We start from the raw sequence: 26,122 nt of genomic DNA on the forward strand, positions 1-26,122 counted from the left end.
ATTTCTAGATGTTCAAGTTATAGAAGACACATCGGCTGCATCTGTGACAACCCATATCTTAGAAGAGTTAAATGCTTGTCAATTGGACCCCCAAACAGATGGCTGCTTGTGCATCTGATAGAGCTGCAAACTTCTCTGGAAGACATGGTGGAGTACAAGCTTTTTTCAGAGAAAAGTGTAACCCTAATCTCTCCTATACACACTGCAGAGGCCATCTACTCCAACTAGCACTAGCACTGCAGAATCTTCAAAAGACATTGCAAAAGCTATAAATTTAATGTCTTCATTATATTCTTTTTTCAGCAAGAGTCCAAAAAGACTGAATATCTTGGAAAATATAGAAGATACACTGAGACTGAACTTCAAATTAGTCCAACTTGGGAAAACCCGCTGGCTTTCTCATGAGCGATCCTTGGCTGTTTCTTAAAATTACTCCAGCCGTTATTACTGACTTTGGAAAGTATCTGCCAAGATGGGATGGATCTAAGCAGTGAGGCTGGTGGACTACTTTTGCTACTACGTTCAGAGAAGACTATTGCCATTCTCTCTCTCATAAGTCTACTGTTGAAATCACTTGGGTCTTTAAACAATACCATCCAGGCATCTGCTACAACAGTAGTAGATCTTTGTCCAGCAATAGAAGCTACATTTGGCTCAATCAGAGAACTATCCATTGGAAAAGTACTGGAAGATGCAAAGACTTCTGTCCAGAAGTTGACTAACGAAGGCATTTCTACTGAATCCTTAAGTGACGAGGACAAGGAGTGTTTGTTAAGACAACTGAAAAAGTACAAACTTGATTCTTAAACATCTATAACAGCGACTTCTAGATTCTACTCAACCTCTGTGTAGCTTTCACAGACCCCTGTCCTATAAAACACCAACATTCGAGCGGAGTGAAGCACTACCAGCAATGGGGCTGCCAGGTGTTGGGGACAGAATAGAGAATCTGAACACAGAGTGGAATATCGTACAATGAACGAATGAAGATTTGACTTCAACTTCTTTTTTATCATCACTAGTGGCTCGACCCGATGGGTATAGTTTGCTCAGGAAGGATAGACAGGGGAAAAAGGGAGGAGGTGTTGCCTTATATATTAAAAATGTACACACTTGGACTGAGGTGGAGATGGACATAGGAGATGGAAGTGTGGAGAGTCTCTGGGTTAGGCTAAAAGGGGTAAAAAACACGGGTGATGTCGTGCTGGGAGTCTACTACAGGCCACCTAATCAGGTGGAAGAGCTGGATGAGGCTTTTTTCAAACAACTAACAAAATCATCCAAAGCCCAAGATTTGGTGGTGATGGGGGACTTCAACTATCCAGATATATGTTGGGAAAATAACACTGCGGGGCACAGACTATCCAATAAGTTCCTGGACTGCATTGCAGACAACTTTTTATTGCAGAAAGTTGAAAAAGCTACTGGGGGGAAGCTGTTCTAGACTTGATTTTAACAAATAGGGAGGAACTTGTTGAGAATTTGAAAGTAGAAGGAAGCTTGGGTGAAAGTGATCATGAAATCATAGAGTTTGCAATTCTAAGGAAGGGTAGAAGGGAGTACAGCAGAATAGAGACAATGGATTTCAGGAAGGCGGATTTTGGTAAGCTCAGAGAGCTGATAGGTAAGGTCCCATGGGAATTAAGACTGAGGGGAAAAACAACGGAGGAAAGTTGGCAGTTTTTCAAAGGGACACTATTAAGGGCCCAAAAGCAAGTTATTCCGATGGTTAGGAAAGATAGAAAATGTGGCAAAAGACCAGTTTGACTTAACCACAAGATCTTGCGTGACCTACAAAATAAAAAGGAGTCATATAAAAAATGGAAACTAGGTCAGATTACAAAGGATGAATATAGGCAAATAACACAGGAATGCAGAGGCAAGATTAGAAAAGCAAAGGCACAAAATGAACTCAAACTAGCTATGGGAATAAAGGGAAACAAGAAGACTTTTTATCAATACATTAGAAGCAAGAGGAAGACCAAGGACAGCGTAGGCCCACTGCTCAATGAGGAGGGGGAAACAGTAACGGGAGACTTGGAAATGGCAGAGATGCTTAATGACTTCTTTGTTTCAGTCTTCACTGAGAAGTCTGAAGGAATGTCTAGTATAGTGAATGCTTACGGGAAGAGGGTAGGTTTAGAAGAGAAAATAAAAAAAGAGCAAGTAAAAAATCACTTAGAAAATTTAGATGCCTGCAAGTCACCAGGGCCTGATGAAATGCATCCTAGAATACTCAAGGAGTTAATAGAAGAGGTATCTGAGCCTCTAGCTATTATCTTTGGGAAATCATGGGAGACGGGGGAGATTCCAGAAGACTGGAAGGGGGCAAATATAGTGCCCATCTATAAAAAGGGAAATAAAAACAACCCAGGAAACTACAGACCAGTTAGTTTAACTTCTGTGCCAGGGAAGATAATGGAGCAGGTAATCAAAGAGATCATCTGCAAACACTTGGAAGGTGGTAAGGTGATAGGGAATAGCCAGCATGGATTTGTAAAGAACAAATCGTGTCAAACTAATCTGATAGCGTTCTTTGATAGGATAACAAGCCTTGTGGATAAGGGAGTAGCGGTGGATGTGATATACCTAGACTTTAGTAAGGCATTTGATACAGTCTCACATGATATTCTTATAGATAAACTAGGAAAGTACAATTTAGATGGGGCTACTATAAGGTGGATGCATAACTGGCTGAATAACCGTACTCAGAGAGTAGTTGTTAATGGCTCCCAATTCTGCTGGAAAGGTATAACAAGTGGGGTTCCACAGGGGTCTGTTTTGGGACCGGCTCTGTTCAATATCTTCATCAACGATTTAGATGTTGGCATAGAAAGTACGCTTATTAAGTTTGCGGACGATACCAAACTGGGAGGGATTGCAACTGCTTTGGAGGACAGGGTCAAAATTCAAAATGATCTGGACAAATTGGAGAAATGGTCTGAGGTAAACAGGATGAAGTTCTATAAAGATAAATGCAAAGTGCTCCACTTAGGAAGGAACAATCAGTTTCACACATACAGAATGGGAAGAGACTGTCTAGGAAGGAGTATGGCAGAAAGAGATCTAGGGGTCATAGTAGACCACAAGCTTAATATGAGTCAACAGTGTGATACTGTTGCAAAAAAAAGCAAACGTGATTCTGGGATGCATTAACAGGTGTGTTGTAAACAAGACACGAGAAGTCATTCTTCCGCTTTACTCTGCGCTGGTTAGGCCTCAACTGGAGTATTGTGTCCAGTTCTGGGCACCGCATTTCAAGAAAGATGTGGAGAAATTGGAGAGGGTCCAGAGAAGAGCAACAAGAATGATTAAAGGTCTTGAGAACATGACCTATGAAGGAAGGCTGAAGGAATTGGGTTTGTTTAGTCTGGGAAAGAGAAGACTGAGAGGGGACATGATAGCAGTTTTCAGGTATCTAAAAGGGTGTCATCAGGAGGAGGGAGAAAACTTGTTCACCTTAGCCTCCAATGATAGAACAAGAAGCAATGGGCTTAAACTGCAGCAAGGGAGATTTAGGTTGGACATTAGAAAAAAGTTCCTAACTGTCAGGGTAGTTAAACACTGGAATAGATTGCCTAGGGAAGTTGTGGAATCTCCATCTCTGGAGATATTTAAGAGTAGGTTAGATAAATGTCTATCAGGGATGGTCTAGACAGTATTTGGTCCTGCCATGAGGGCAGGGGACTGGACTCGATGACCTCTCGAGGTCCCTTCCAGTCCTAGAGTCTATGAGTCTATGAGTCTGTGTTCTGTTTCCTGGGGTGAAAGAAGTAGGAATTCATCTCTTGCTACTCCCAGTCACAACAGCTACAGCTGAGCGTCTTTTTCATCAGTGAATAGAGTTTTGTGTTCTGAAAGAAGTCACCTTCTGCCTGATCATGTGACTGAACTAATGAGCATATCAATTGGAATGGAAGTACTGGACGCACGAGAAGCCATCAAAGATGCATTCAAGAAGTTTATTAACAGAGTTGTGCTAAATTATAACAAGAAACCAAGAAGGATGTTCACGTAGTGCTTCATAGAAGGCTTGAGTAGCCAACTTTAATTTGTGTGAGGATTTCAAAACATGAGTTAAATCTAATAAGATGGTCATAAAACATTTTTCAGTTTTACTATGGTGCCAATAGCCCGCCTTTGCCCTCACGGTCTGACACCCCCCTCGCCCTGAAAATTCGAACACCCCTCCATTTCAATTCCTGGGGAAAACACTGGATGGATGGATGGAGGAGGGATATGGAGGGAGGGATGAGGGGGACGGAAGGATATAGGGAAAGAGGAGAGATAGGAAGGGAGAGAGGGATGGAGGGAGGGATATGGAGGGAGGGAGGGATATAGGGAAAGAGGAGGGATAGGGAGGGCTGGAGGAGGAGGAATAGGGAAGGCTGGATGGGTGGAGGAGGAGGGCTGGAGGAGGAGACCTGGCCAGCTGGCTGGAAGGAGGAGGAATAGGGATGGAGGACTGGATGGGCGGAGGGGCAGGGCTGGAGGAGGAGGGCTGGCCAGCTGGCTGGAAGGAGGAAGGACAGGGATGGAGGACTGGATGGGTGGAAGAGGAGGGCTGGAGGAGGAGGGATAGGGATGGAGGACTGGATGGGTGGAGGAGGAGGGCTGGAGGAGGAGGGCTGACCAGCTGGCGGGCTGGAACGAGGAGGGATAGGGAGGGAGGACTGGATGGGTGGAAGAGGAGGGCTGGAGGGATGGAGGACTGGATGGGTGGAGGAGGAGGGCTGGAGGAGGAGGGATAGGGATGGAGGACTGGATGGGTGGAGGAGGAGGGCTGGAGGAGGAGGGCTGGCCAGTTGGCTGGAAGGAGGAGGGACAGGGATGGAGGACTGGATGGGTGGAAGAGGAGGGCTGGAGGAGGAGGGATAGGGATGGAGGACTGGATGGGTGGAGGAGGAGGGCTGGAGGAGGAGGGATAGGGAGGGAGGACTGGATGGGTGGAGGAGGAGGGCTGGAGGAGGAGACCTGGCCAGTTGGCTGGAAGGAGGAGGGATAGGGATGGAGGACTGGATGGGTGGAAGAGGAGGGCTGGAGGAGGAGGGATAGGGATGGAGGACTGGATGGGCGGAGGGGTAGGGCTGGAACGAGGAGGGATAGGGAGGGAGGACTGGATGGGTGGAGGAGGAGGGCTGGAGGAGGAGGGCTGGCCAGTTGGCTGGAAGGAGGAGGGATAGGGATGGAGGACTGGATGGGTGGAAGAGGAGGGCTGGAGGAGGAGGGATAGGGATGGAGGACTGGATGGGTGGAGGAGGAGGGCTGGAGGAGGAGGGCTTGCCAGCTGGCTGGCTGGAATGAGGAGGGATAGGGATGGACGACTGGATGGATGGAGCAGGAGGGCTGGGGGAGGAGGGCTGGCCAGCTGGCTGGCTGGAATGAGGAGAGGCATAAGACTATCCGCACAGTTACCCTCAGCCTGGCCGGGTTTCACTCTCCAGAGCCGAAGGGGGTCTCCTCGCTGCATGACGCCCTTCTGCAGCCGGAGCTCCCCCAAAAGGGGCTGAGAGTCTCTGGTTTCTCTCTGGAAGTTGGGGAAGGGACAGGGACGAGTCCCCCCTGGGACCGTGCAGCAAAGCCGAAGAGGAAGTGTCATTTCCCAGACTCGCGTCTGTTTCTCGGTGTTGGCCAAAGCAGAAGCCCCGGACTTTCCTGCCTCCTCGTTCACACAGCTCCCCACCTCTCCTTGGCCATTGACAAAACCTCACACAACTCTCTGCTCTGCCAGGGCGGGGCGGGGGAGCCGAGCGCAGCCTCCCATGTGACGCTGACATCAGAGACAGTTAAACCACAAACCAGCCCCAAAATAACCCTGAGCACATGAGAATTTCCCACAACACCAGGCCTCCCTCTCGCCCTGACGCTGCAGCGGAGGCAGGGCCGACGTGCTCCAGAAGGGCACGGGGTGCTGCGACGTCACCCAAGGTGCAGCTTGGCCTCCGTGCAAAGGGAGCAGCAGGAAGCTGCAGGCTCCAGCGGGACTGCAGCTGGCACAGGGGGAGGGTGCAGGAGTGAGACTCTGGGGAGCTGGGTGCTTGTCCCAGCTCTGTCACTGGCCTGGGGCAGGTTCTGTCCCCTCGCTGTGCCTGAGAGCCCTTCAGCACAGGGCCCCCTGAGGGGCGGGATAGTTCGGTGGTTTGAGCATTGGCCTGCTAAACCCAGGGTGGGGAGTTCAATCCTTGAGGGGGCCATTTAGGGGTCTGGGGCTTGGTCCTGCTTTGAGCAGAGGTTGGACTAGATACCTCCTGAGGTCCCTTCCAGCCCTACTATGCTATGACTGTCTCTCACTCTGTGTCAGGGCAGCACCTGGCACAATGGGGCCCTGGTCTCAGTTGTGGCACTACTATAGCACAAATCATAATGAACCTAACGACTTGCATTGACATTAACTGTAACCACTGTTCTGTATTTGCAGCAAGTATCATACAACAGTTGTTGTGTGAGGTGTCTATGGAAAGGTTATGATGATGGGGTGCATGTGTGTCATTTGTGTAGTTGAAGTTAGGAATATTGGCTCTGTACTTGGATCTCAATATGCTTTGATTCTAAGTGGCCCCAGTGGAGCATTTGGTCGGCGTCTCGAGAAAGGGCTGTTCTCAGGAAGTGCCTAGTCAAGAAACACTTAACGGACAATGGACCTTGCGAGACGCCAACCCACCTCTGAGCTTTCCTGGGAATGTTCAAACTAACATGGAAACAATGGCATTGGGCAATCTGAGCTTTCCTGGGAATGTTCAAACTAACATGGAAACAATGGCATTGGGCTGTAAACTGAGTCATGCAGGGACATGTGATTTGCCCGTGACTCCAGACTCTATCTTGCTGCTGCAATTTTCCACAGTAAGAATGGAGGGGTCCTTCCACAGGCAGAGGATATAAAAGGCCCTAGAAACCCCTTCATCTTATCTTCAGTCCTGCTTCTGACCTCTGGAGGGACCTTGCTACAAACTGAAGCTCTGAACAAAGGACTGATGACCCATCCCAACAGGGGATGTTCCAGAGACTGGATTTAAACGTACAGTTTATTCCATCACTGCTACAAGCCTGAACCAAGAACTTGGCTATTACGGGATGTAACTGATTCCATGTAACCAATTCTAGCTGTCAGCTAGATCTTTTCCCTTTTATGAATAAACCTGTAGATTATAGATTCTAAGGGATTGGCACCAGCGTGATTTGTGGGTAAGATCTGACTTGTATGTTGACCTGGGTCTGGGGGTTGGCCTTTTGGGGTCGGGAGAGCCTTTTTCCTTTTAATGGGGTGTTGGTTTTCATAACCATTCGTCCCCATAACGAGTGGCACTGGTGGTGATACCGAGAAACTGGAGTGTCTGAGGGAATTACTTGTGTGACTTGTGGTTAGCCAGTTGGGTGAGACCCAAGGCCCCTCTGTCTGGCTGGTTTGGTGCCTTAGAAGTGGAGAACCCCCAGCCTGGGGCTGTGACTGCCCGGCTCTCAGGAATTCATCCTGAGTTGGCACTCTCAGAGGTGTCCCGCCAAAGACAGCATCGTTACACCTGCTTTGCCTAGTTAGTGGTAATCTTCATGCCAAGCTGGTGTCAGTTTGGAACCGTTGGGCAGCCCTCACCCTAGGCAGCCAGCGCAAACTTCTGTAGGGTCTGAGCAGCCCAGGATATTGAATAGCAACAACCCCTCGAGTCCGCCTGCAGCTTTCAACCTGGAGGATCCCAAAGTACCGGGCAGGCCGAGTCCTGCCTTGGTTCCACCGCTGCAAACCCAGGGTAACTCACTGTCACCCGCGGAGTCACTGCGGATTTGCATTGATGGAGCAGAGGCAAATTTGGCGCATGAATGGCAGGATTTCAAAGCAGATTCCCAAAGGCTCAGCAGCACCCCCAGACTGGGCCAAACTTTCCAAAACTCCATTTCCATTTAGCCACCTAAATGAGCGGCCAGATTTTCAGACCCAGCAGCCTTGGTCAGACCCCAGTGACCAGAGCACCGCAAGACTCCAGCAGCCGGTGCGCGCTCCTGAGCAGATCTTCTAGTTACGTGCCTAACTGGGTACTGCGCAGTCTGGAAAGTCTGCCCCGAACAGGAATGCAGCCACCTCTGGGGTGGAACACAGCAGCTGCTCAGCTCCAGTCCTGCTGCCCAACAGGAAGTGAAGACAAGCCCTGAAATGGCAGGAGGGGAGTTTAGTTATTTACCAGAACCTCGTTGGGCGGGGGCTGGGGCTTGGTTTTAAGTGTGATCCTGAGCCCTGGTTTTTAGGTGCAGCATTTTGGAGAACTCCCCAGGGGCCGGGGGCTGGTTCCGTCTGTGTGGGAATGAGGCTGATGGGCTCAGCCTGGAACGAGGAAGCGAAACCCCCAGTGCTAATGCCTGGGCTCGGCGTCCCCAGGCAAGGCTCTGACACTTCTCCATAAATGGAAGAAATGCCTGGCAGATACACAGGTCCAAAGATCTGCAGAGTGTCCCCGCCCCGCCCGAGCCCTGCACTCCTGTGCCACACTGGTCAGCTCCCCAGGAATATGATGGGCACTTTGGGGGAGGAGTGGGGCTTTCAAATGAGGGGAAGGGGCCCCTGAGACTGCCCCGCGCTGGGTGGGTCCAACACCTGCCTTGCTCCCAGCCCCTGGTGTAGGCAGGTTGTGCTGACGGCACATGGTGCTGGGGAGTGGGGGAGTCAGGCTCTGCGCTGGGACTCTGTACACCTGGGTTTGATTCCCAGCTCTGCCACAGATGCCCTGTGTGACCTTGGGCAAATCCCTGCATCCCTCCAGGCTGAGATCCCCACCTCTGACTGGGGATAATGAACCTTCCCTTGTATCAAAGCATGAGCTGTTGGGACAGGGACTGTCTCTGGCTGGGCAGCACCAGGGCCCCGATCTGGGTCAGGCTCAGGGCAGGGCCTGGATTTGGTTCGGGTACCTTAACACAAACAATGAGAGAACAAGTCCCGCAATGTTTCCTTTCTTTAAAGGCTCTGCTATCTCCAGCAATGTTTGGTGCCCCAGAGGCCGAACAGGCAGCCTGTGTAGGTCACAGCACCACTCTTGCCCCTGGGGTGTCCGGTGGGAGGGTGTTGTGGTGTCGTGTGCACTCAGACAGTCACGCAGCCTGGCCCTTTGGCCTCCCAGCATTGCAAAGGAAAAGAGCACCCGCAGACAGCCCCGTGTCTGCCTGCAGGGCTGTTCTAAGACAGCGACGGGGCTGTCACACACGTGCACACCCTTCTGACGGGACAGCAGAACCAGAGCCAGGTGTCCTGGGCCCTGACACAGTGCTCTGCCCACTGGGCAGCATGGACTTGTTTGTTTTATTACCCTGCTCTCCAGATGGGGAAACTGAGGCACAGAGCGACTCAGGGATGTGCCCAAGGTCACACGAGGAGTCAGTGGTGGAGTTGCAAATTGACCCCAGCTCCCCCAAGTCCCAGCCCAGCACCCTGACCATAAGGCAAATGCCCTCCCCCCACTTTGGCAGCAGAGAGTTTTGACAAGAGTGGTTATTTATGCCGCACGCTCACCCCGGGATGTAGCAGCCGTGGGAATGCAAAGGGGCTGCATAGGGGGGTGGGTTAAAGGTGACCCCTGCGTGGGGGGGTTAGATGCGTGTCTGGTGTTTTACACGTGCATGCGCAGCAGGATTTATTTTATTTTTGTTCATGCAGTATCCGGAATGGGCCCTAGTTCTGACGGGGCCTCTGGCTGCTGTTCTAAGAAATAAACAACAGCGACCACAGTGTCTTGCCCTCTGTACCATCTGTCTCCCCGCCTGTCCACCCATCTGTCCGCCTGTCTGTCTGCCTGTCCCCCCGCCAGTCTGTCCGTCTGTTCCCTCGTCTGTCTGTCTGCCCATACACCTCCCCTCTATCTATCTATCCCAGCCACCTCCCCTCTCTATCTATCTATCTACACCCCCCGCCAGCCCTGATCACCCCAGCTGTGCAGGCAGACACTTTGGAAAAGCAGCTGTTGATTGTGGGTGCGCAGCCAGACACTTTGAAGGGTTCCCAGCCAGCGCCGAGCACTGGGCCTCTGGCAGTCAGAGCCCTTTACTCTGTCTCAAGCTGGGCTCCCTAGATCGTGAGGAGGCTCCGGCCCCCTGCTGCGGGGTGTGACCCCCCCCCGGAGCGAGTGCAGGGGTCGTTTCAGAGCCTGCGGGGGTGAGGAGCGTTGTGTCAGCGATGGGGGGACGGGGAGAGACCCAAGGGCGGGCGGGGCGGTACCCCCCGGTCCCATAGCCAAGAAGGCCCCTGGTGCGGGGGGGCGGGGATGACCCCGGCAGTGCGGAACGGGGAAGCCCCTGTGCTGTCCCTTTGCCACATAACCAAGTGCCAGGGCTCGTTCCAAGCCCCCCGCAGGCACCGGGCCGGGGGCGGGGGGCGGGGGCCTTTCCCCGGGGAACCCCGCCTTGGAAAGCCTGAGAAAATCAAAAGTCCCTCTGGCAAAGCCGGGCTGGAAATCCCCCGCTCCGGCCCAGCCCGGGGGGGCCGCGGCTTCCGGGAACCGCGCTGGAGCCTCCCCTGAACTCAAAGCAGCGCCCGGCGGCTCATTCAGCGCCTGCCTCCCCACCGGACGGTGCTGCCCAGGGAGCGGTCCGGCCCCGGAGGGGTCCCAGCAGCGCCATGGCGCAGCCTGTCCGGCTCCCGCTGCCGCTGCCGCTGCAGCTCCCGCTCCTGGCCTGGTGCGCGCTGGCAGCTCTGGCAGGTAAGCGGCGACCGAGCCCCGAGCCCGCAGCCCCCGGCCTGAGCGGCCCCTGTCCCGCAGCCTCCCGGCCCCTGTCCCGCAGCCCCCGGCCTGAGCGGCCCCTGTCCCGCAGCCTCCCGGCCCCTGTCCCGCAGCCCCCCGGCCTGAGCGGCCCCTGTCCCGCAGCCCCCCGGCCCCTGTCCCGCAGCCCCCGGCCTGAGCGGCCCCTGTCCCGCAGCCCCGGCCCCTGTCCCGCAGCCTCCCGGCCCCTGTCCCGCAGCCCCCGGCCTGAGCGGCCCCTGTCCGCAGCCTCCCGGCCCCTGTCCCGCAGCCCCCGGCCTGAGCGGCCCCTGTCCCGCAGCCTCCCGGCCCCTGTCCCGCAGCCCCCCGGCCTGAGCGGCCCCTGTCCCGCAGCCCCCCGGCCCCTGTCCCGCAGCCCCCGGCCTGAGCGGCCCCTGTCCCGCAGCCCCGGCCCCTGTCCCGCAGCCCCCCGGCCTGAGCGGCCCCTGTCCCGCAGCCCCCCCGGCCCCTCGTCCGCAGCCCCCGGCCTGAGCGGCCCCTGTCCCGCAGCCCCCCCGGCCAGAGCGGCCCCTGTCCCGCAGCCCCCGGCCTGAGCGGCCCCTGTCCCGCAGCCCCCCGGCCCCTGTCCCGCAGCCCCCCGGCCTGAGCGGCCCCTGTCCCGCAGCCCTGACCGGCGCTGCCCGCCGCACCCTGGCACCACGGGTTTGGCTGAGTGGATCGTGGAGCAGAAGAGGGGTGTGTGTGTGAGAGAGAGAGACTCCCCCAGTTATACACTGTGTGTGCGCATCTCCCAAAGTGATTCTCGTGCCGAGAAACAAAAAGTGTCCCTAGTGATCTACCCGCACTGTGTGTGAGTCCCCGGTGCGTATACAGTGTGTGTATGTGTGTGGGGAGGGTGTGTCTGTGTCCCTAGTGCATACAGAGAGAGTGTGTGTGTGTGTGTGTGTGTGTGTAAAAGTCTCTAGACCCACAAGTCAGTTTCCACTCTCATGCACCCTGCTGTGACTATTCCTCCTCCCCTCCTCCGGAGTGACTCCGGATCGACGCTGGGGAGCTGAGATTGGGATCTGCCCCATGCCTGAGGCTGATGAAGGGGGCCTGCCTCCCAAGTGCGAGGGAAGTGCTGCCCCCATTGGCTCTAGGAGTGTTTCACTTTGCATGGCGAGCCAGGGGTGGGGGGGCCGGGGGAAGGGATCAGCCCCTAAATGTCTGGGGGGAAGCTGGGGCCGGATTCGGCGGGATCTGGCAGACTGGAGTGACTGCGCACTGCAGAGAGAGAAACTGCTTTTCCTTCTCCTGGCCCACGCTGCACCCATTGCCCGACTGCCCGGGGGCACAGACCAGAGCAGGAGAGGGCTGGGATGCGACAGGAATAATTTAGGATTGTTAATTTTGCTGCCAAGCTCCGGTCCCTATTGGAGCAAAACTCCCCCTGGAATCAAGAGCCTTTTCGCTAGCGTGAGCCCCCGAGTTCGACCTGTGGAGTATTAAACCCAGCCCTGGGCCGGGCCAAGTTCTGCAGGGGGATTAGAACAGGGACATGCTTGGCCCACTGTTTATCTGTGTCATTGCCAAGTTCCTATTATGGGCTTGGTGCCCGGCTGGTGTTAATCAGCCTCGCTCCACTGAGCCGAGGGAGCTGGGTTGGTTCCCGCTAGCTGAGGATCTGACCCTGCATTCTTTGCGGCAGGGGCTGGGGCTGAGGGAGCCCGTGAAAGGGGAGACCGGGCTCCTGCCCGGGGCTAAGTGTTTGGCTGGGGCAAGCAAGGGCAGAGTCCTCTGCGGACGCACTTTGGAATTCTTGTACCCAGCGGGCATGGCTGGCTGGGGACGAGGCCAGGAATCCCCCACCCCAATGACCTGGGAAAGCAAACGACTCAGTCCCAGGACTCGGCAGACTGGTGCAAAGCCGTGGGCCTCGCTCGGACCCCAGTGCAGCCGAGGGCAGAGTGCAGAGATGAGGGGGCACCTGGAAGGGTGCAGTATTCAGCCAGCTTCGCGGTAACTGAGAGAGAGAGAGAGAGCGCGTTGGGTGCCGGCGGCGAAGGGCTGCTGGGAGCAATGGGTTGGGTGGGGATATTCTCCTGGATCCCTGCAGAACCAGCCCTGGCCAAGCTCCTCCTGCCCTGGGAAAGGCACCTCCTTAGCACTACCTGGTTCTCTGGAGGGCCGGAGCCCCTTTCCACTGCACCTGGGGCCAGGAGCGAACCAAACCCTGGACTTTCCAGAGCCAAGGTGACGCTGTGGCTGTCGCTCGCCCGGTGCCTGGCAAAGAGCAGCAGCAAAGTCCAGCCCCCCTCGGGCCGCAGCGCAGACCTCCCAGCCCCATCCAGCCAAAACACCCTGCGCCTCAGCAAGGGGTTTCCAGGGGCTGAGCTCACCCACGTGGGCTGTGTGTCTCGCACACTGCTTTGCCATGAGCGTGTCTCAGGGGCGCAGCGTGACAGGGGTGTTTGCTGTTTCAGGGGCTGTGCAGGGCTCGTTTGAGGTGAGCGTTTCACCGGAAGCTGCCATGGTGGAGCACGGAGGGTCCGTCTGGATAAACTGCAGCACCACGTGCCAGGATCCTGGAGCCAGGGGTGGCCTGGAGACCTCGCTCACCAAAGCCAATAGTAAAAGTGGACCCAGGTGGGCAGCCTTTCACCTCGTCAGTATCACGGAGTGGGTGTCGGCCCCTCAGTGCTATTTCATCTGCAGTAATGATATGAAGGTGACGTCTGCAAACATCTCCACTTACCGTAAGTGCTGCTGGCTCCCAGCTGCAGTGGGTCTGGGGCGGCTTTTATGCCACTGACACTTTCTGGTGCAGTGTAGCGCTAGAGAAAGGGAAAAGTTGCTGACGGACAGTAGGGTACAAAGCTGGGCTCTGGCCCCAGGGCAGGAGACTGGCTGGCTCGGGAGGGGGGGCAGGGAACGGGACACGGGCCTTTCCCCTCTGGGGACACTGACTCTGGTCCATTAAGCCAGGCAGCACCTGCGGGTAGTTACCCTCGGCAGCCGTTGGGTGGGAGGAGTTGCGGGGGCTCAGTCCGGCTCCTGGCAGGGCAGGAATTCACATCCCAACCCCCTGCCCCACGTAGAGCCCTGGCTGGCCGGTCAGTGAGTCTGAGCCTGGCTCTTGCCGCCAGCAGGGTCCTCTCCGGGGCAGGGCTCAGCCGGCCTGGGGCGCGGGGATGCGGCTTCCAGGCTCTTCCCCCAGCAGAGCCTTTCAGCAGCACCCGGGTCAATGGGATCTGATTAACTGACCTTCGGGTGCTTCCCCCTCTGGCTCCAGGGGTGCCGGAGCGGGTGGTGCTGGAGCCACTCCCCAAGATGGAGCTGGGACGGGCCTATAACCTGACGTGCTGGGTTCTGAACGTGGCTCCCGTCACGCACCTCACCGTGACCCTCCGCCAGGAGGGACGGACCCTGCACACGGAGACCTTCCAGAACCATACCGGGACCAGACCTGATGACGTCATGGTGACTCATGAGATCACCCCTCAGCGACGGGACCATGGGCAGGAGATCACCTGCCACGCAGCCCTGGACCTGACGCCACATGGGCCCCACTTCGAAAACAGCTCCTCTGCGGTGAAACTCAAGGTTTATGGTGAGTTTCCACACGCTCCATGTGTCAGACACACCACCCTGTGCACCAGAGACATCGTTCCTCTGTGCACCAGAGACACACTTCATGTGCTATGCCCACTGCTTCTCCGTGCACCAGAGACACCGTTCCATGCACCAGAGACACGGTTCCATGCACCAGAGACACGCTTTGGGTGCCAGACACACCGCTCCAGGCACTGGAGACACACTTTGTAAACCAGAGACATACCCACTGCTCCTCCATGCACCAGACACACTGCTCTGTGCACCAGAGACATGCTCTGTGTACCAGACACACCGCTCTGGGCACCAGAGACACTGTTCCATGTGCCATGCCCACTGCTCCTCCATGCACTGCAGACTCGCTTTGGGTGCCAGACACACCACTCTGGGTGCTGGCAGTTCAGGGGACACAGGGGCTTTGCCTGACTGCCCAGCTCCCTGCACTCCCTGCTGACAGTCACCCCCCCACAAACAGGCCCCAAATGCTCCCTTGCCAGGATGGTTTCCCTGCTGTCCTGGGCCTGTCGATGGTTGGAGGCTGAGATCTGTTCTCCGAGGTGGCCGAGATGTCCAGGGCTACCCCTTTGGAGGCTCCCCTAACGCAGACCGATGTGTCTCCTGCCCTTTACACAATTGTGGCGTGAGTCCCACGCACCCTGTTTGCGAGTTCCCCCCAGCCCCACCAGGCCCAGCTCAGGCTGGCTTCTGACCCGCAGAACAGAGCACCCGTGGAGGGGTCACAGCTATTTAAAGGAATGCCCCCCATCTCCCATGCCCTACGTAGAGGGGGGACGTGTAGTCACATTGCCCAAGTGCTGGGGGTGGGAGCCAAGGGCCGAGGGTACTGTCTGAGCCCAGGGGGGCCCCCGCCCAGCCATGAGAGGGAGGGTCCCTAGGGGGTGGGTTGTCTCACTCCTGCAACATGCAGTCGCTGTGGGGCTGTGCCTCGTGCGGCGTGAGGCTCCTGCTTCCCCTTCGGGGTGACGGTTCCTTCCCCTTTTTCAGCCTTCAGGGCCTGGCCTGGCCGGAGCAGAGGAGTGCAGAGCGCTCTCGGGGCTGCTACGGGGGAGTGGTGAGAGCAGGGTGTGGAATGGGGCCAGGAACAGCAGGGATGGGTCCATCAGCTGGGGGCGGGGGGTGGGGATGGAGGGAGAAGTGTGTGGGGGCAGTCTGGGGCTGGACAGGAAGATAGAGGGGTGAGTCTGGGTAGGGGATGGACAGACAGCTGGAGGGGACAGTGGGGGATAGAGACACAAGATGGGGAGAAGACTGGGGGGGACAGCACGGGGCTGGATAAACAGGTTGGTAGTTCGATCGGGAGCAAACTGCCTCTCAGCCCCCGTTGTTGCCGCGTCTCTGGATTTCCTCACTGGGTCCCAAGTGGTTCCCTTTGCTGATGTTGCCCTCATGCCCCGCGATGGTTTTTCTCGCCTACTGCAGATCTCCCAGAGGAGCCCCAGCTCCTAACCTCCCTCTATATCGAGGTGGGCACCAGGGCGACTGCCCGCTGTCGGGTGGCCGGGGTCTTCCCCACTGCAGGAGAGGCCCGGTTCACCCTGTCCTTTGGGGGGGAGAGCCTGAACTTCACCGTCGCCACGTCGGATGACACAGCCACCGCCCAGGGCGAGGTTTGGTCCCCGTTCCCGGGACAGCGCGAGCTGAACTGCACCGTGACCATGGGGCCCGTGTCCAGATCCGCAGGGCAGAGCGTTCTCATTTACAGTGAGTGTCTGGGGGGGGGTCCTGGCCACGCCCAGAGCAGGGCCTGCCCAGATTTTGAGGGCTCGAGGGGCTTGGCGGGTGACGTCTGCACTGTGGGCTGGGCTGGCACGGAGGCTGGGCAGATCTCTGTGGGTTCAGCTCCCGCGGGGGCTGGTTTCAGTTCACATCAGTTCCTCCCCCTGGACTTTCCATTGGCGTTTTCAGGCTGAAACTCGCCCCAAGCCCAGAACAGAACTCAGCCCCCCCCCGGGCCCAATTTCCCATGGGTCCCCCGGCACCAGATCCCCTCCCTGCTCCCACGCCCAGTCCTAGCCTGGCCTGGGACTCGTCCCCCGACAGCCCCTCTGTGGGGCTCTGACCTGGCTCCCCTTCCACACAGGCGCTCCACTGAGCCGGGGATGCTCCCAACAAACCATGCTGCCATCGCGGCCGAGCAGCTGTGTAGCCCAGGCCAGGGAATTCCTCCCAGCGGCTCCAGAGAGTCAGAGCTGCACTGGGCTGGAAGGGAGCGAGTGAGGCCTCTGAGCCCCCCCAGCCATGTGGAGACCGGGGTCAGTCTGCCCCTGGCCCGGCCTGCCCCGCTGGGGAGAGGCAGGTTCATACCCTGACGCAGGGCATGAGGAGCGGGTGCTGCCAGAGAACGGAGCCCTCGCCAACCAGAGCTGGAGGGGAGAGGTGGGGTGGGGGGGAGCCATGGGGATTTAGGTACCAGTCCATGCGTGGAGCAACCTGCGGGAGGAACTAGGCGTCTAACTCCCATGGGATCTGGGCCTAACTCCATTCGGGATCTGGGGGTCAACTTGAAGGGGCCAGGTGTGTCCAGCTCCCAGCTGGCTTCAACCATCTCACCCGTCGGGTCTCGAGTGAAGCCTCCTGCCGGGGTGCCAGCATGCGGCCCCTCGGAGGGGGATCAGCAGCCCGGGCCAAGCAGCAGCTCTGTCCTGGTCCCTTGCAGGTCTCCCCAAGCCTGTCCTGGAGGTAACTGAGTCCCGGATCCTCGTTAACAGCAGCGTGACCGTTACGTGCCGTTCTCCTGAGCCCGAGCCCCTGGGCGTCCTGCTCCAGCTCAGAGATGCCAAGGGAGTCCTGGTCCCCAGCGCCCCCGCCCAGCCCCCTCTGCAGTTCCAGCTGACGGCTGGCGAGGAAGACGATGGGAGGGAGTTCACGTGTGAAGCAAGGCCTCACTCAGGCATCCCGGCTGTGAAACACACGTCCGCCAGGCTCACTGTCCTCTGTGAGTAGAGGGGCCGCGGCTCAGTCTGAGGTGCTGCTCCGGCCTGTCACCACCGGCCACGCTCTGCGCTCGAAGCAACTCCCCCTTTTCACATGTCCACTGAGCCCCCCAGAGCCTCGGCCAAGGACTCAAATCTAGGGCTCCCGGCCCATCCTCCCGCTCCATTCCCACAAGCTTTTCTTCAGACGCACTCGGCTGGGACAGGGACTTTCCTTGTGCCTGCGACCTGGGGCAGCCATTCCTGTGCAGCAGCAGCCAGAGAAATCCACTGGGTCCAATCGGTTCTTAGCATTAGGGTGTTAGGGCCCCATCGCACTGGGCACTGCCCAGACCCCGACCCAGATCAGGGCCCCATCGCACCCGGAGCTGCCCAGACCCTGACCCAGATCAGGGCCCCATTGGCTCAGACCCAGGGTCACACCGGGCGGCCACGGCAGAGGCAGGGCTTGACCCCAGAGCTCCCAAGTCCAGGCTGTTGCCTTGCCCGCAGGGCCCCCTGTGCTGCCCCAGAGCAGGGCTGCTGGTGCCAGGCAGGGCAGTGGGGAGAGCCCAGCGAGGAGGCTCCTGTGGCAGGGAAGAGCCGCCATCCTTGGCAGCAGCCCCAGGGGAGGGCAGGAGATGTGGCTACACAGCACTGGGCAGCGTAACCAACCGCCCCTTCTCGCTTCCAGACGGGCCCAGGATGGACGACTCCGGCTGCCCCAGGGAGTGGATCTGGAAGGAGGGGACGGAGCAAAACTTCTCCTGCCTGGCCCGGGGGAACCCAGCGCCAGCCGTGGAGTGCACGAAGGACGGGGTGTCCATCAGCATCGGGGTGCAGCGGCAGGTCAGGAGAGAGGATGCTGGGACCTACCACTGCAAAGCATCCAACCCGCACGGCTCAGCCAGCCGGGATGTGACCGTCCAGGTGGAATGTAAGTGGCCTTTGGTGGAGCCTCCAGCAGGCGACCCGGTGGGGGGGATTCCAGAGCACCAAGGGGATTAAGGAGCACAAGTGAATGGGTCTCAGGTAAAACCCCATTAACTTTCCGTGGGATTTAGGATCCCAAGTGCCCCCCAAAGCTGTGGGGCTCAGTACGGGGATCCAGGCTGCCATTCTCTGGCCTGGTGTCCTGCTGGAGGTCAGACTGGCAGAGTCCTGCAGCCTGTCGATTTTCAGGTGCATCTCTGTCCCAACTCCTACTGCTACTTATTATGTGTAATATGACAGAACAGCAACTGAGATCAGGGGCCCTTCGCGCCAGGCGCTGCCCTGGCCCCAGCCGAGATCAGGGCCCCTTCGGGCCGGGCGCTGTCCAGACCCTGGCCGAGATCAGAGCCCCATTGGGCTGGGTGCTGCACAGACACAGTGTGAGGGACAGTCCCTGCCCAGAGAGCTCACCATCTAAAAGGCAAAGAGTTGCAGGGGAAACTGAGGCACTTGCCCAAAGCCAGTGGCTGGGGCGGGGGGAAGAGTAGAAGCCAAGTGTCCTGAGTCCCAGCCCACTGCCCACCCCACGAGACTGAACCAGCTCTTTGTCCTTCTCAACCTCGCTCCTTCTTTAACAGACTTCCACATCCTGCCGTTGGTTCTGGGGCTGGTAGGTGCGGCTGCTGCTGGGGCCGGACTAGCCGCGTGGGGCTACATGTACTATCGCTCCAAGAGAATCCGCAAGTACCGCCTGAGACAGCAGCAGGCCAAGCTTGTCGAGCAGGGCAAGCCGGCCGAGCAGAGGAGCCTGAACGGGGCCGCCCAGAGCCCGCCGGATGTGGAGCACAGTGTCTAGCCTGGAGTGCAGGACCCAGAGCCCTGGGGCTCCTGGCTGCTGCTTTACCCCTTCACCCGCGGGGTGGCCCCGTTAACCCTTGGGATGCTGGGCAGTGCCAAGAGCCTGGCGGTTCATGGCCTCTGCGCTGGCAGCCCGGGGCCCTCCCTTGCACACACCAGCTGCTCTCTGGAGAAGGAGGGAGGTGCCCGGCGCGGGGCAGACACCCCAGGACGTCCAGAGCTGGAATCTCCCATGTCCTTGGCCAGAGGGACGTCTGGCTGCAGCTGAGCTCTGCCCCACTGGAGAAGCAGGTGGCTGGGAGACCCCAGGCCCAGCAGGAAACACTAAGTCGGAACAGTTGTGCCAGGAGAGGAACGGCGTTAACGGCCACCTGTAACCACTTCTGCTAGTGATGGGGAAGGCACCTCCGAGCCGCACACGAGCTCTGCCCCAGCTGGGGAGGCGGCCGCCCGGGACACGTGCGAATGGATCCACGGGATCACTGTGAAAACTGTTCAACACTAACCAGACGGGCTTTGGGATCGCCGGGTCTGTGCAACTGAGACAGGTCGGGGGATCCGTTCTTGGATCAGCTGAATTGCAAGACCCTACGTCCTCCCTCCCCTCCCATATCCCCAGCCATGGAGCAGACTCAGGGATACCAGGTCTCCCTCTCCTGTGGGAATGAGCTGGGCACGGCGTGGCAGGGACCAGGATCTGTGCTCCTCAGGCCGGGATGGGAGGGGGCAGGGGATCAATGATGTTAATAACTGGAAGCGAACCCCACCGTCAGTGTGAAGAGAGTGTAAGGGAGAGACTCTGGTGGGGGGCGAAGGGAACTGTTTCTATGTTACAGGCAAACGGTGGTAAATTCCCCTGCGGGACTTTTCCGACCCCGCGGCTCGTTTGTTGTTGTCAGGGGGCTGGGGAGCAGCTGGCCCCGGAGCCATCAGAGTTAAAGGGCTGGTGGCGTTTGCAGAGCGTCTCAGGGCCGGGATTGCCAGCAGAGCCCAGTGCGTTGTGGGGGCACGAAGAAGCTCTCTGGCCAAACCGGCTGTTCTCGGGGTGCCTCGCTGGGGACTGGCTCTGGGGAACCCCCCTCCCCTGCAGGTGGGGGCTGAGCCCCTGGGACGGTCCAGCCTTTCAGCACATCACGCCTCTGCTGATCCCAGCAGGTCAGGCCCAGGGCAGAGAACAGGAACGACCAGCCCTGGAGACTCTGCCATGCAGGGAACTGATCAGGGGCCCTGTGCTGGGGTGATCCAGGCCCCACGCTGCAGAGGAGGGTGGAAAAGCCCCCAGGGCTCCCGCCACACTGAGCTGGGTTCCCTCCCTAGCCCCACTCTGACAGCCCTGAGCGTGAGTCAGCCTCACCCATCGGCAGCTGGAGGAAGGAGCAACTCAGAGCCTGGCCCAGCCCCGCCCCGCCTGCGTCCTGCCAGGTAATGCCCATTTTGTACGGCACACGCTGCAGGGCAGAGACCCGGCCCTGCAACGCCCTGGAGACCCGGGCGCCTGGCAGCTACCGCATGATGGATCACAGGCCGCACAGAGGACTGGGGCGACAGGAGCATTGCCGACTGGGGAGATTGTCCACCCGGGTCGAGCCAGGAGCTAGAATCACGGAGAACCGAGCGCAGGCCGGCTAACGAGAAGGAGGCTGTGCAAATAAAGGATGAAAATATTGTCAGTGTGACCCACCAGCTCCTGTGCGGTTACTGGGGCGTGTGGCTGGAGCTGCTCAGAACAGTGCTCCTGGCACCCGTGCAAGAGTGACCCGTAGCAGGTCGCATTACACAGAGCCCACAGCCGAGAGCGGGGCCCCATCGGGCCGGGCGCTGCCCCAACCCCAGCCAAGATCAGGGCCCTGTCACGCCGGGCGCTGCCCCAACCCCAGCCAAGATCAGGGCCCTGTCACGCCGGGCGCTGCCCCAACCCCAGCCGAGATCAGGGCCCTGTCACGCCGGGCGCTAACCCAACCCCAGCCGAGATCAGGGCCCTGTCACGCCAGGTGCTGCCCCAACCTCATTGATATTGAGGATCTGTTGTGCCCAGTTCCTCCCTGACCCCAACCAGGACCAGGGTCATGTTGTGCTGGGCGCTGCAGAAACACACCGTGCGGGACAGTACCTGCTTCACAGGACTCACAATCTAACTAAAGAAGGGGCAGCAGGGGAAACTGAGGCACAGAGAGGCACAGGTACTTGTCCAAGTTCACCGGCAGAGCCCGGAATAGACCCTCCCTCCGCACTCAGTCACTTTTTGCTACCATACCACACTGTGCATACCAGCAGCACCCCCTAGTGGTGGCACGGGCGGCTGCACCCCATTTCCCCTTGTGTGGCGCCCGTTAGACTGAACACAGGGTGCCCATGGCTCACGGTACAGCTTCACCCAGCCCCATTCCATCCCTCCCCTGCCACCCGCGCTGCCCCTTTCTCCTGGAGACCTAGCACCTGTCCTGGGAGTCTGGCAATACTCCAGCGGGGCAGGAGGGCTCACGCCAGGCAGAGGGCTGCGTCCATAGAGTCTGGCCACTGTAGCAGGAGCGGATTCACGCCAGTGTGTTTCACTCCCTGCCCTGCACCATTGGGCAGCGTAACTGTGCTGCTTGCAAACAGCTGCCACGTTCCAGCTCAGAGGTGGATGCATCTCAGTGGTGGGTGAAGTCACACCACCCTGTAAGGGTTGTCTAGCAGAACGACCTAGTATTTAGAGCACTAGCCTGGGCCTCAGGACAGGTTCAGTTCCCGTCTCTGCCAGAGCTTCCTGGGTGGCCTGGGCCAAGTCTCTATTCCTCAGTCTCTGCATGGGCAGTAGTGGGATAACAGCCCTGCCCTGGCTCCCTGGGTCACTATGGGGAGAGGGGGGAGCTGCCTGGCTCCCCGGGCAACAGGGGCTAGAGCAGCGCAGTAGTTCCGAGCCCAAATGGCATTGCCATAAAGGCGCTAAAAGTGAAGGAATCCAGCAGCTTGGGTGAGTTCCCGACCCACACAGAGCATTTGCTGGCACTCTCCCTCCCAGGCTAGCGGGGAGCTGGCCCCAGCACACACAGAGGTGCACACACACGTACGTACGCACAAACACATGTGCACACACGTGCAGCCGTTGCGGGGAGGAAGCAGCAGCTGGGGAGGAAATTAAAGTGAAAGGCGCATTGCCTGCCTGCTGGAGCACTGGTGGAGCCGTGGTGGAGCCAAACCAGACAAAGGGAGGGGGGGGTCTGGGCCATGAGACACACACTAGCCAGCACACCCAGCCCTGAGCCTCTCAGAGCCAGGACATGCCTGGCACATCCAAGCACTGGCGGGGAGGGCCAAGGCAGGGGGGTGACAATGGGGAGGGAAATGGGCTCTGGGCAGGACCAGTTAGGAAACAGGCCCCCCCTGGTGGGAGCAGGTTTAAACCCCCCAGCTGAGCAGTTAAACCAGCCCTCGTGGTGCCAGTCTGTTGCCTGATTGAGGAGGTTAATAATATGAATTTGGATAGTGTGGGGTTTCAGGCTCACCAGTCTGTTTCAATAGAAGATAATAAGGTTCTTGGTCCGAATCAGGCTCCACAGAATTTACAAAGGGCCCTTGGAGGGATGACAGGAAGCTCCCACTGAGACAGATAGAGCTGTAAAGACTTTTAATTAAGAGAAATGAAGTAGTAATTAAATGGTAAAACAACCAGTTACAAAGTTAGGATTGTGTTGCTGCTCTTCAGAAGATACGGATGGTGTTACGGTGTTATATGCTACAAAGCTTTGGGTAACACTCACACCCTTCCTTGATAACCTGGTGGTGATTGACACAGGCCCAGCCTCGCCTCGGGGGTTCTTGAGGGAAGGTGCAGAGCTTAAAAGAAGCTGGAGCCACGAGCTATTGGAGCGAACTTCAAGTTTACTTAACTAACTTAAACTGAAAATGAAAACCTAACACACAAAACTCAGAGCAAAGGCTTCGGGAAAGCAGCTTCACCCAGTCCCCTTGGAACTTAGCACGTTCTAGGAAAAACCAGCCCAGGCCCCCTCTAGCCAGGCCCTTTTTATAGGGGCCAGGTGCCTGACCCTCCCCCTGTGCCCAACCTTCAGTTCTCACCCACAAAAATGTTAGGGTCTCGTACGCCATAGGCTGGTCTGTCTGTGCATATTGATGACACGTACAGACATATTAATGACATTAGATCACACACGCACACACACTATTTTTGTTCTCCCGGTTATTTCGGTTCTTTCCTGGTGGTGCACCAGTTAAGTCTGAGGGTACAGCTTTGGGAACCCCTCCTGTGCCATTCTACCGTTATCTGTCTCTCTGGGTGAAAGGCCCCAGACATAGATGCTAACTTTGCCTGAGCTCAACATACAGGATCTGGCCTGTAGGGCCCTTGCATTACAGCCAAACTCACCTTTATATAAATCTATAAACCTGTTACAATAAACCAAATACTTGAACGCCAAGAAAAGCTAGATCTATGCAAGCCAGTGGGTTAATCCTATAGGCTACATGCCCCCCTTTGACGGGGTGGTTTGCAACAATGAACCTTGTCACATAGGTACGGATGCAGGTGGTTATCTGTGGGGACAGTTTTAATGCCAGTTTCCCTTGGTCGGGTGTAGGAAGGTGATTATAAAGCTGGTATTCTGGACCCTGGCATATTTCTGGAGTAGGCACCATGTATACCTATTCATTAGCCTTAACATTTGGTGCCCATGTAGGTCTCTGTTTGGGCTGGTTAGATATCAGGGGTTTGCATATTGACCTGCTAAGTGCAGGGTTGTAAGCTCAATCCTTGAAGGGCCATTTAGGCATCTTGGGCCAAAATCTGTCTGGGGATTGGGCCTGCTTTAAGCAGGGGGTGGGACTGGATGACCTCCTGAGGTCCCTTCCAACCCTGAGATTCTATGCTGCAGGCATCCTAAAACAGAGAAATTAATTGCACTTCCTTGGATAATATCCAGTCCTTTTAATCCAAATTTTTTCCCAGGAGTCATTGCAGAGTCGTGACCCTCATTCATTAACTGGGTAAGAGCGTGTTTGGCTTTGTCCATATCGTTAGTAGTTTGTATGAGGTGGTTCTTCTTACGAGCCAGTAATGACTTTAACTGTAACCTAGTGGGGGAGTGTGGACAAGAAAGCTGGGTGTACGTTGGCTAGTTAAATTCTGATAGGCTGGGTTGGACTGGATAATGGTGAGGTTTTCAAAGTGGGAATCGGGGGAATAGCTTGGTTGACTGGTGTCTTCAGTGCGTGTAAAGGCTCGGCTCAGGCCAGTAGAATGCGATTGTTAAGCTTTGTAACTTTTCAGTCCTTGCTAGTGATCATTACGTTCTGTAACCTTTTGCAAACTTTGTAACATTTAGTCATTTTTAGCAGAGCCTTTTACATCTTGTAACTTTTGCAAGTTTTGTAACCTTTTCAGCTACCACTTGTATAACCTTCAAGCTTTGCAATATTCCACCAGGCGATCAGGGAGAGTGTGAACAAGGGAGTGTGTGTGGGACTGGGTACAGAGGAACTGCAAGGAGAAAAAAGCCTGGAGCCAGGTGGGGCTGATGTAATCCACCCTGAGAAGGCAATCACAGGGCACTGTGAAGAAAAGAAGAACCTCCTAGGGTGACCAGTTGTCATGATTTTATAGGGACGGTCCCAATTTTTGGGTCTTTTTCTTATATAGGCTCCTATTACCCTCCCACCTCCCATCCCGATTTTTCACACTTGCTCTCTGGTCACCCTAGAACCTCCCCACCGTGGCCCATGGAAACTTTTTTAAAAGTTCTTTCATCCAGCCCTCATGGCTGCCGGCCAAAGGTGGGGCCAGGAGGGGAGTGGGCAGGAGCGAGTCACATCTCCTCCCCTCAATGTTGCTCCAGCCTGCTGCTCCTGGGACCCCCCCTGGGCATTCACCTTGGGCAGCTTGGCTCCCTGCAAGCGGTTCCCTACCCCTGCTGGCGGAGCCGTAGAGGAGAGACCCATGCAGCCACACTGCCGGCTGTCTGCTGCAGGTGTCCCCCTCAGCAGCTCCCATTGGCTAGGGGAGAGGGACAGGGATACCATCACTAGTCGCCGGGCAGAGTCAGCCATGGAGGCAGCATCACTAGTCGCCAGCATGAGGCCAAGGGAGCGAGGGAAAAGGGTGATAAATGGGCCACGAGGTGGCATGAACACCATCTTCAGCGATGTTATTGGCCTGCTGGGAGGATTCGAGGAAAGGCACTGGCCCTAAGGTAAATTGAGTTTGAGACCCCTGGGTTAACCAAATCAAGAACATATCCCTGTTTGTACAGGAAATCAGTTCCCAATAGGCAATTCCTTGGTTCTGCTAATTTCATCAACACAACGGTCTGAACCTTTCCTAGGTGACCTCTCTGTACTTCAATGGGTTTAGAAAGTGTGGTAACAACCTGATTGTTTGCAAAAATTGAAAGCGTTTTTGTACAACCTGATGACAGAGAAGAGGATCTAGGATCCTTGATATGGACAATGCTAATTGCTGCCCCAGTATCTATAATAAAATTCCTGGGGCGGCCCCCTACCACTGCAGAGACTGTGGGTCTCCCACTTGCATCCCTGCCTAACAGGGCTATGACTACACTTGGGGCTAGTTGACATCATGCCGAATAATCTGTAGCATATGCAGACAAATAATCTATGGGTTCTGCTTCTATCTCTTCGGATGCAGCCAACTCTGGAGGAGGACAGGCTCTTACTGGAGAGAAGGAAATGGTTCAACGGAGGCCACTGGATGGTTCGAGGATGCTGGGTCTTGGCCTTCCATCATCGGCTCATTCACACATGCTTTGAGTTCCCGGATATCCCATCGTTGAACCTCAAGAGCCTGCTACATCATTACAATGGAGTCCCCATTTCTGTGACGAGGTGGTGACTTGGGTCTCTGCAGGCATGAATTGTTCTGGGCGGAATCTGAAAAGAAAGGAACACGCTCCCGGGCCCCTCCCTGGGGTCCAAACACATAACCCTGTCGTGGGGCACGTCCACTCGAAGGGCCAGGATTATTAAGTGGTTTAGGGTCATTTTGCCAATGGTGGTACCTAGGGAAGGTAGGAACACCTCGGCCTAACCCTGGGGGTCCCTCAAGCCTCACGGTGGGATCAGCTCATGGTTCCCGAAGGATTGCAACAGAGGCTCCTATTTTAGGGCCTC

At 56.8% G+C, this 26,122-nt stretch overlaps 2 protein-coding genes and 1 long non-coding RNA gene across 7 annotated transcripts in view; 2 read left to right on the top strand and 1 right to left on the bottom strand.

Annotated features, from left to right (window-relative positions):
* The first annotated feature begins 10,400 nt into the window (after positions 1-10,400).
* ICAM5 (intercellular adhesion molecule 5) overlaps positions 10,401-26,122 on the top strand; it is an 81,793-nt gene continuing 66,071 nt past the window's right edge. The window contains exons 1-2 of the mRNA XM_050924814.1: positions 10,401-10,679; positions 13,145-13,389. Of these exons, the coding sequence (XP_050780771.1) occupies positions 10,598-10,679; positions 13,145-13,389 (327 nt within the window). The 5' untranslated portion in view covers positions 10,401-10,597. The remainder of the gene's footprint in view (positions 10,680-13,144; positions 13,390-26,122) is intronic.
* LOC127035231 (uncharacterized) overlaps positions 13,956-26,122 on the bottom strand; it is a 54,469-nt gene continuing 42,302 nt past the window's right edge. Inside the window, exon 3 of the long non-coding RNA XR_007769603.1 lies at positions 13,956-14,054. This is a non-coding gene — a long non-coding RNA (uncharacterized LOC127035231). The remainder of the gene's footprint in view (positions 14,055-26,122) is intronic.
* The window catches only part of LOC127035209 (intercellular adhesion molecule 5-like), a 36,957-nt gene continuing 24,968 nt past the window's right edge, over positions 14,134-26,122 (top strand). The window contains exons 1-5 of one of the 5 annotated variants that reach the window (XR_007769597.1): positions 14,134-14,271; positions 15,714-15,995; positions 16,951-17,229; positions 17,901-18,143; positions 18,778-19,642. Coding sequence is in view for 3 of the 5 variants with exons in the window: in XM_050924827.1 (XP_050780784.1) it covers positions 14,139-14,271; positions 15,714-15,995; positions 16,951-17,229; positions 17,901-18,143; positions 18,778-18,995 (1,155 nt within the window). In the remaining 2 variants the exon portion in view is untranslated. Of the gene's footprint in view, positions 14,272-15,713; positions 15,996-16,950; positions 17,230-17,900; positions 18,144-18,777; positions 20,650-26,122 lie in introns of those variants that run through there. The other 4 variants (XR_007769598.1, XM_050924827.1, XM_050924829.1 and 1 more) reach the window with 4 other exon arrangements.

The sequence above is a fragment of the Gopherus flavomarginatus genome, chromosome 16, assembly GCF_025201925.1.
Source record: "Gopherus flavomarginatus isolate rGopFla2 chromosome 16, rGopFla2.mat.asm, whole genome shotgun sequence".
NCBI classification, from domain to species: domain Eukaryota; kingdom Metazoa; phylum Chordata; order Testudines; family Testudinidae; genus Gopherus; species Gopherus flavomarginatus.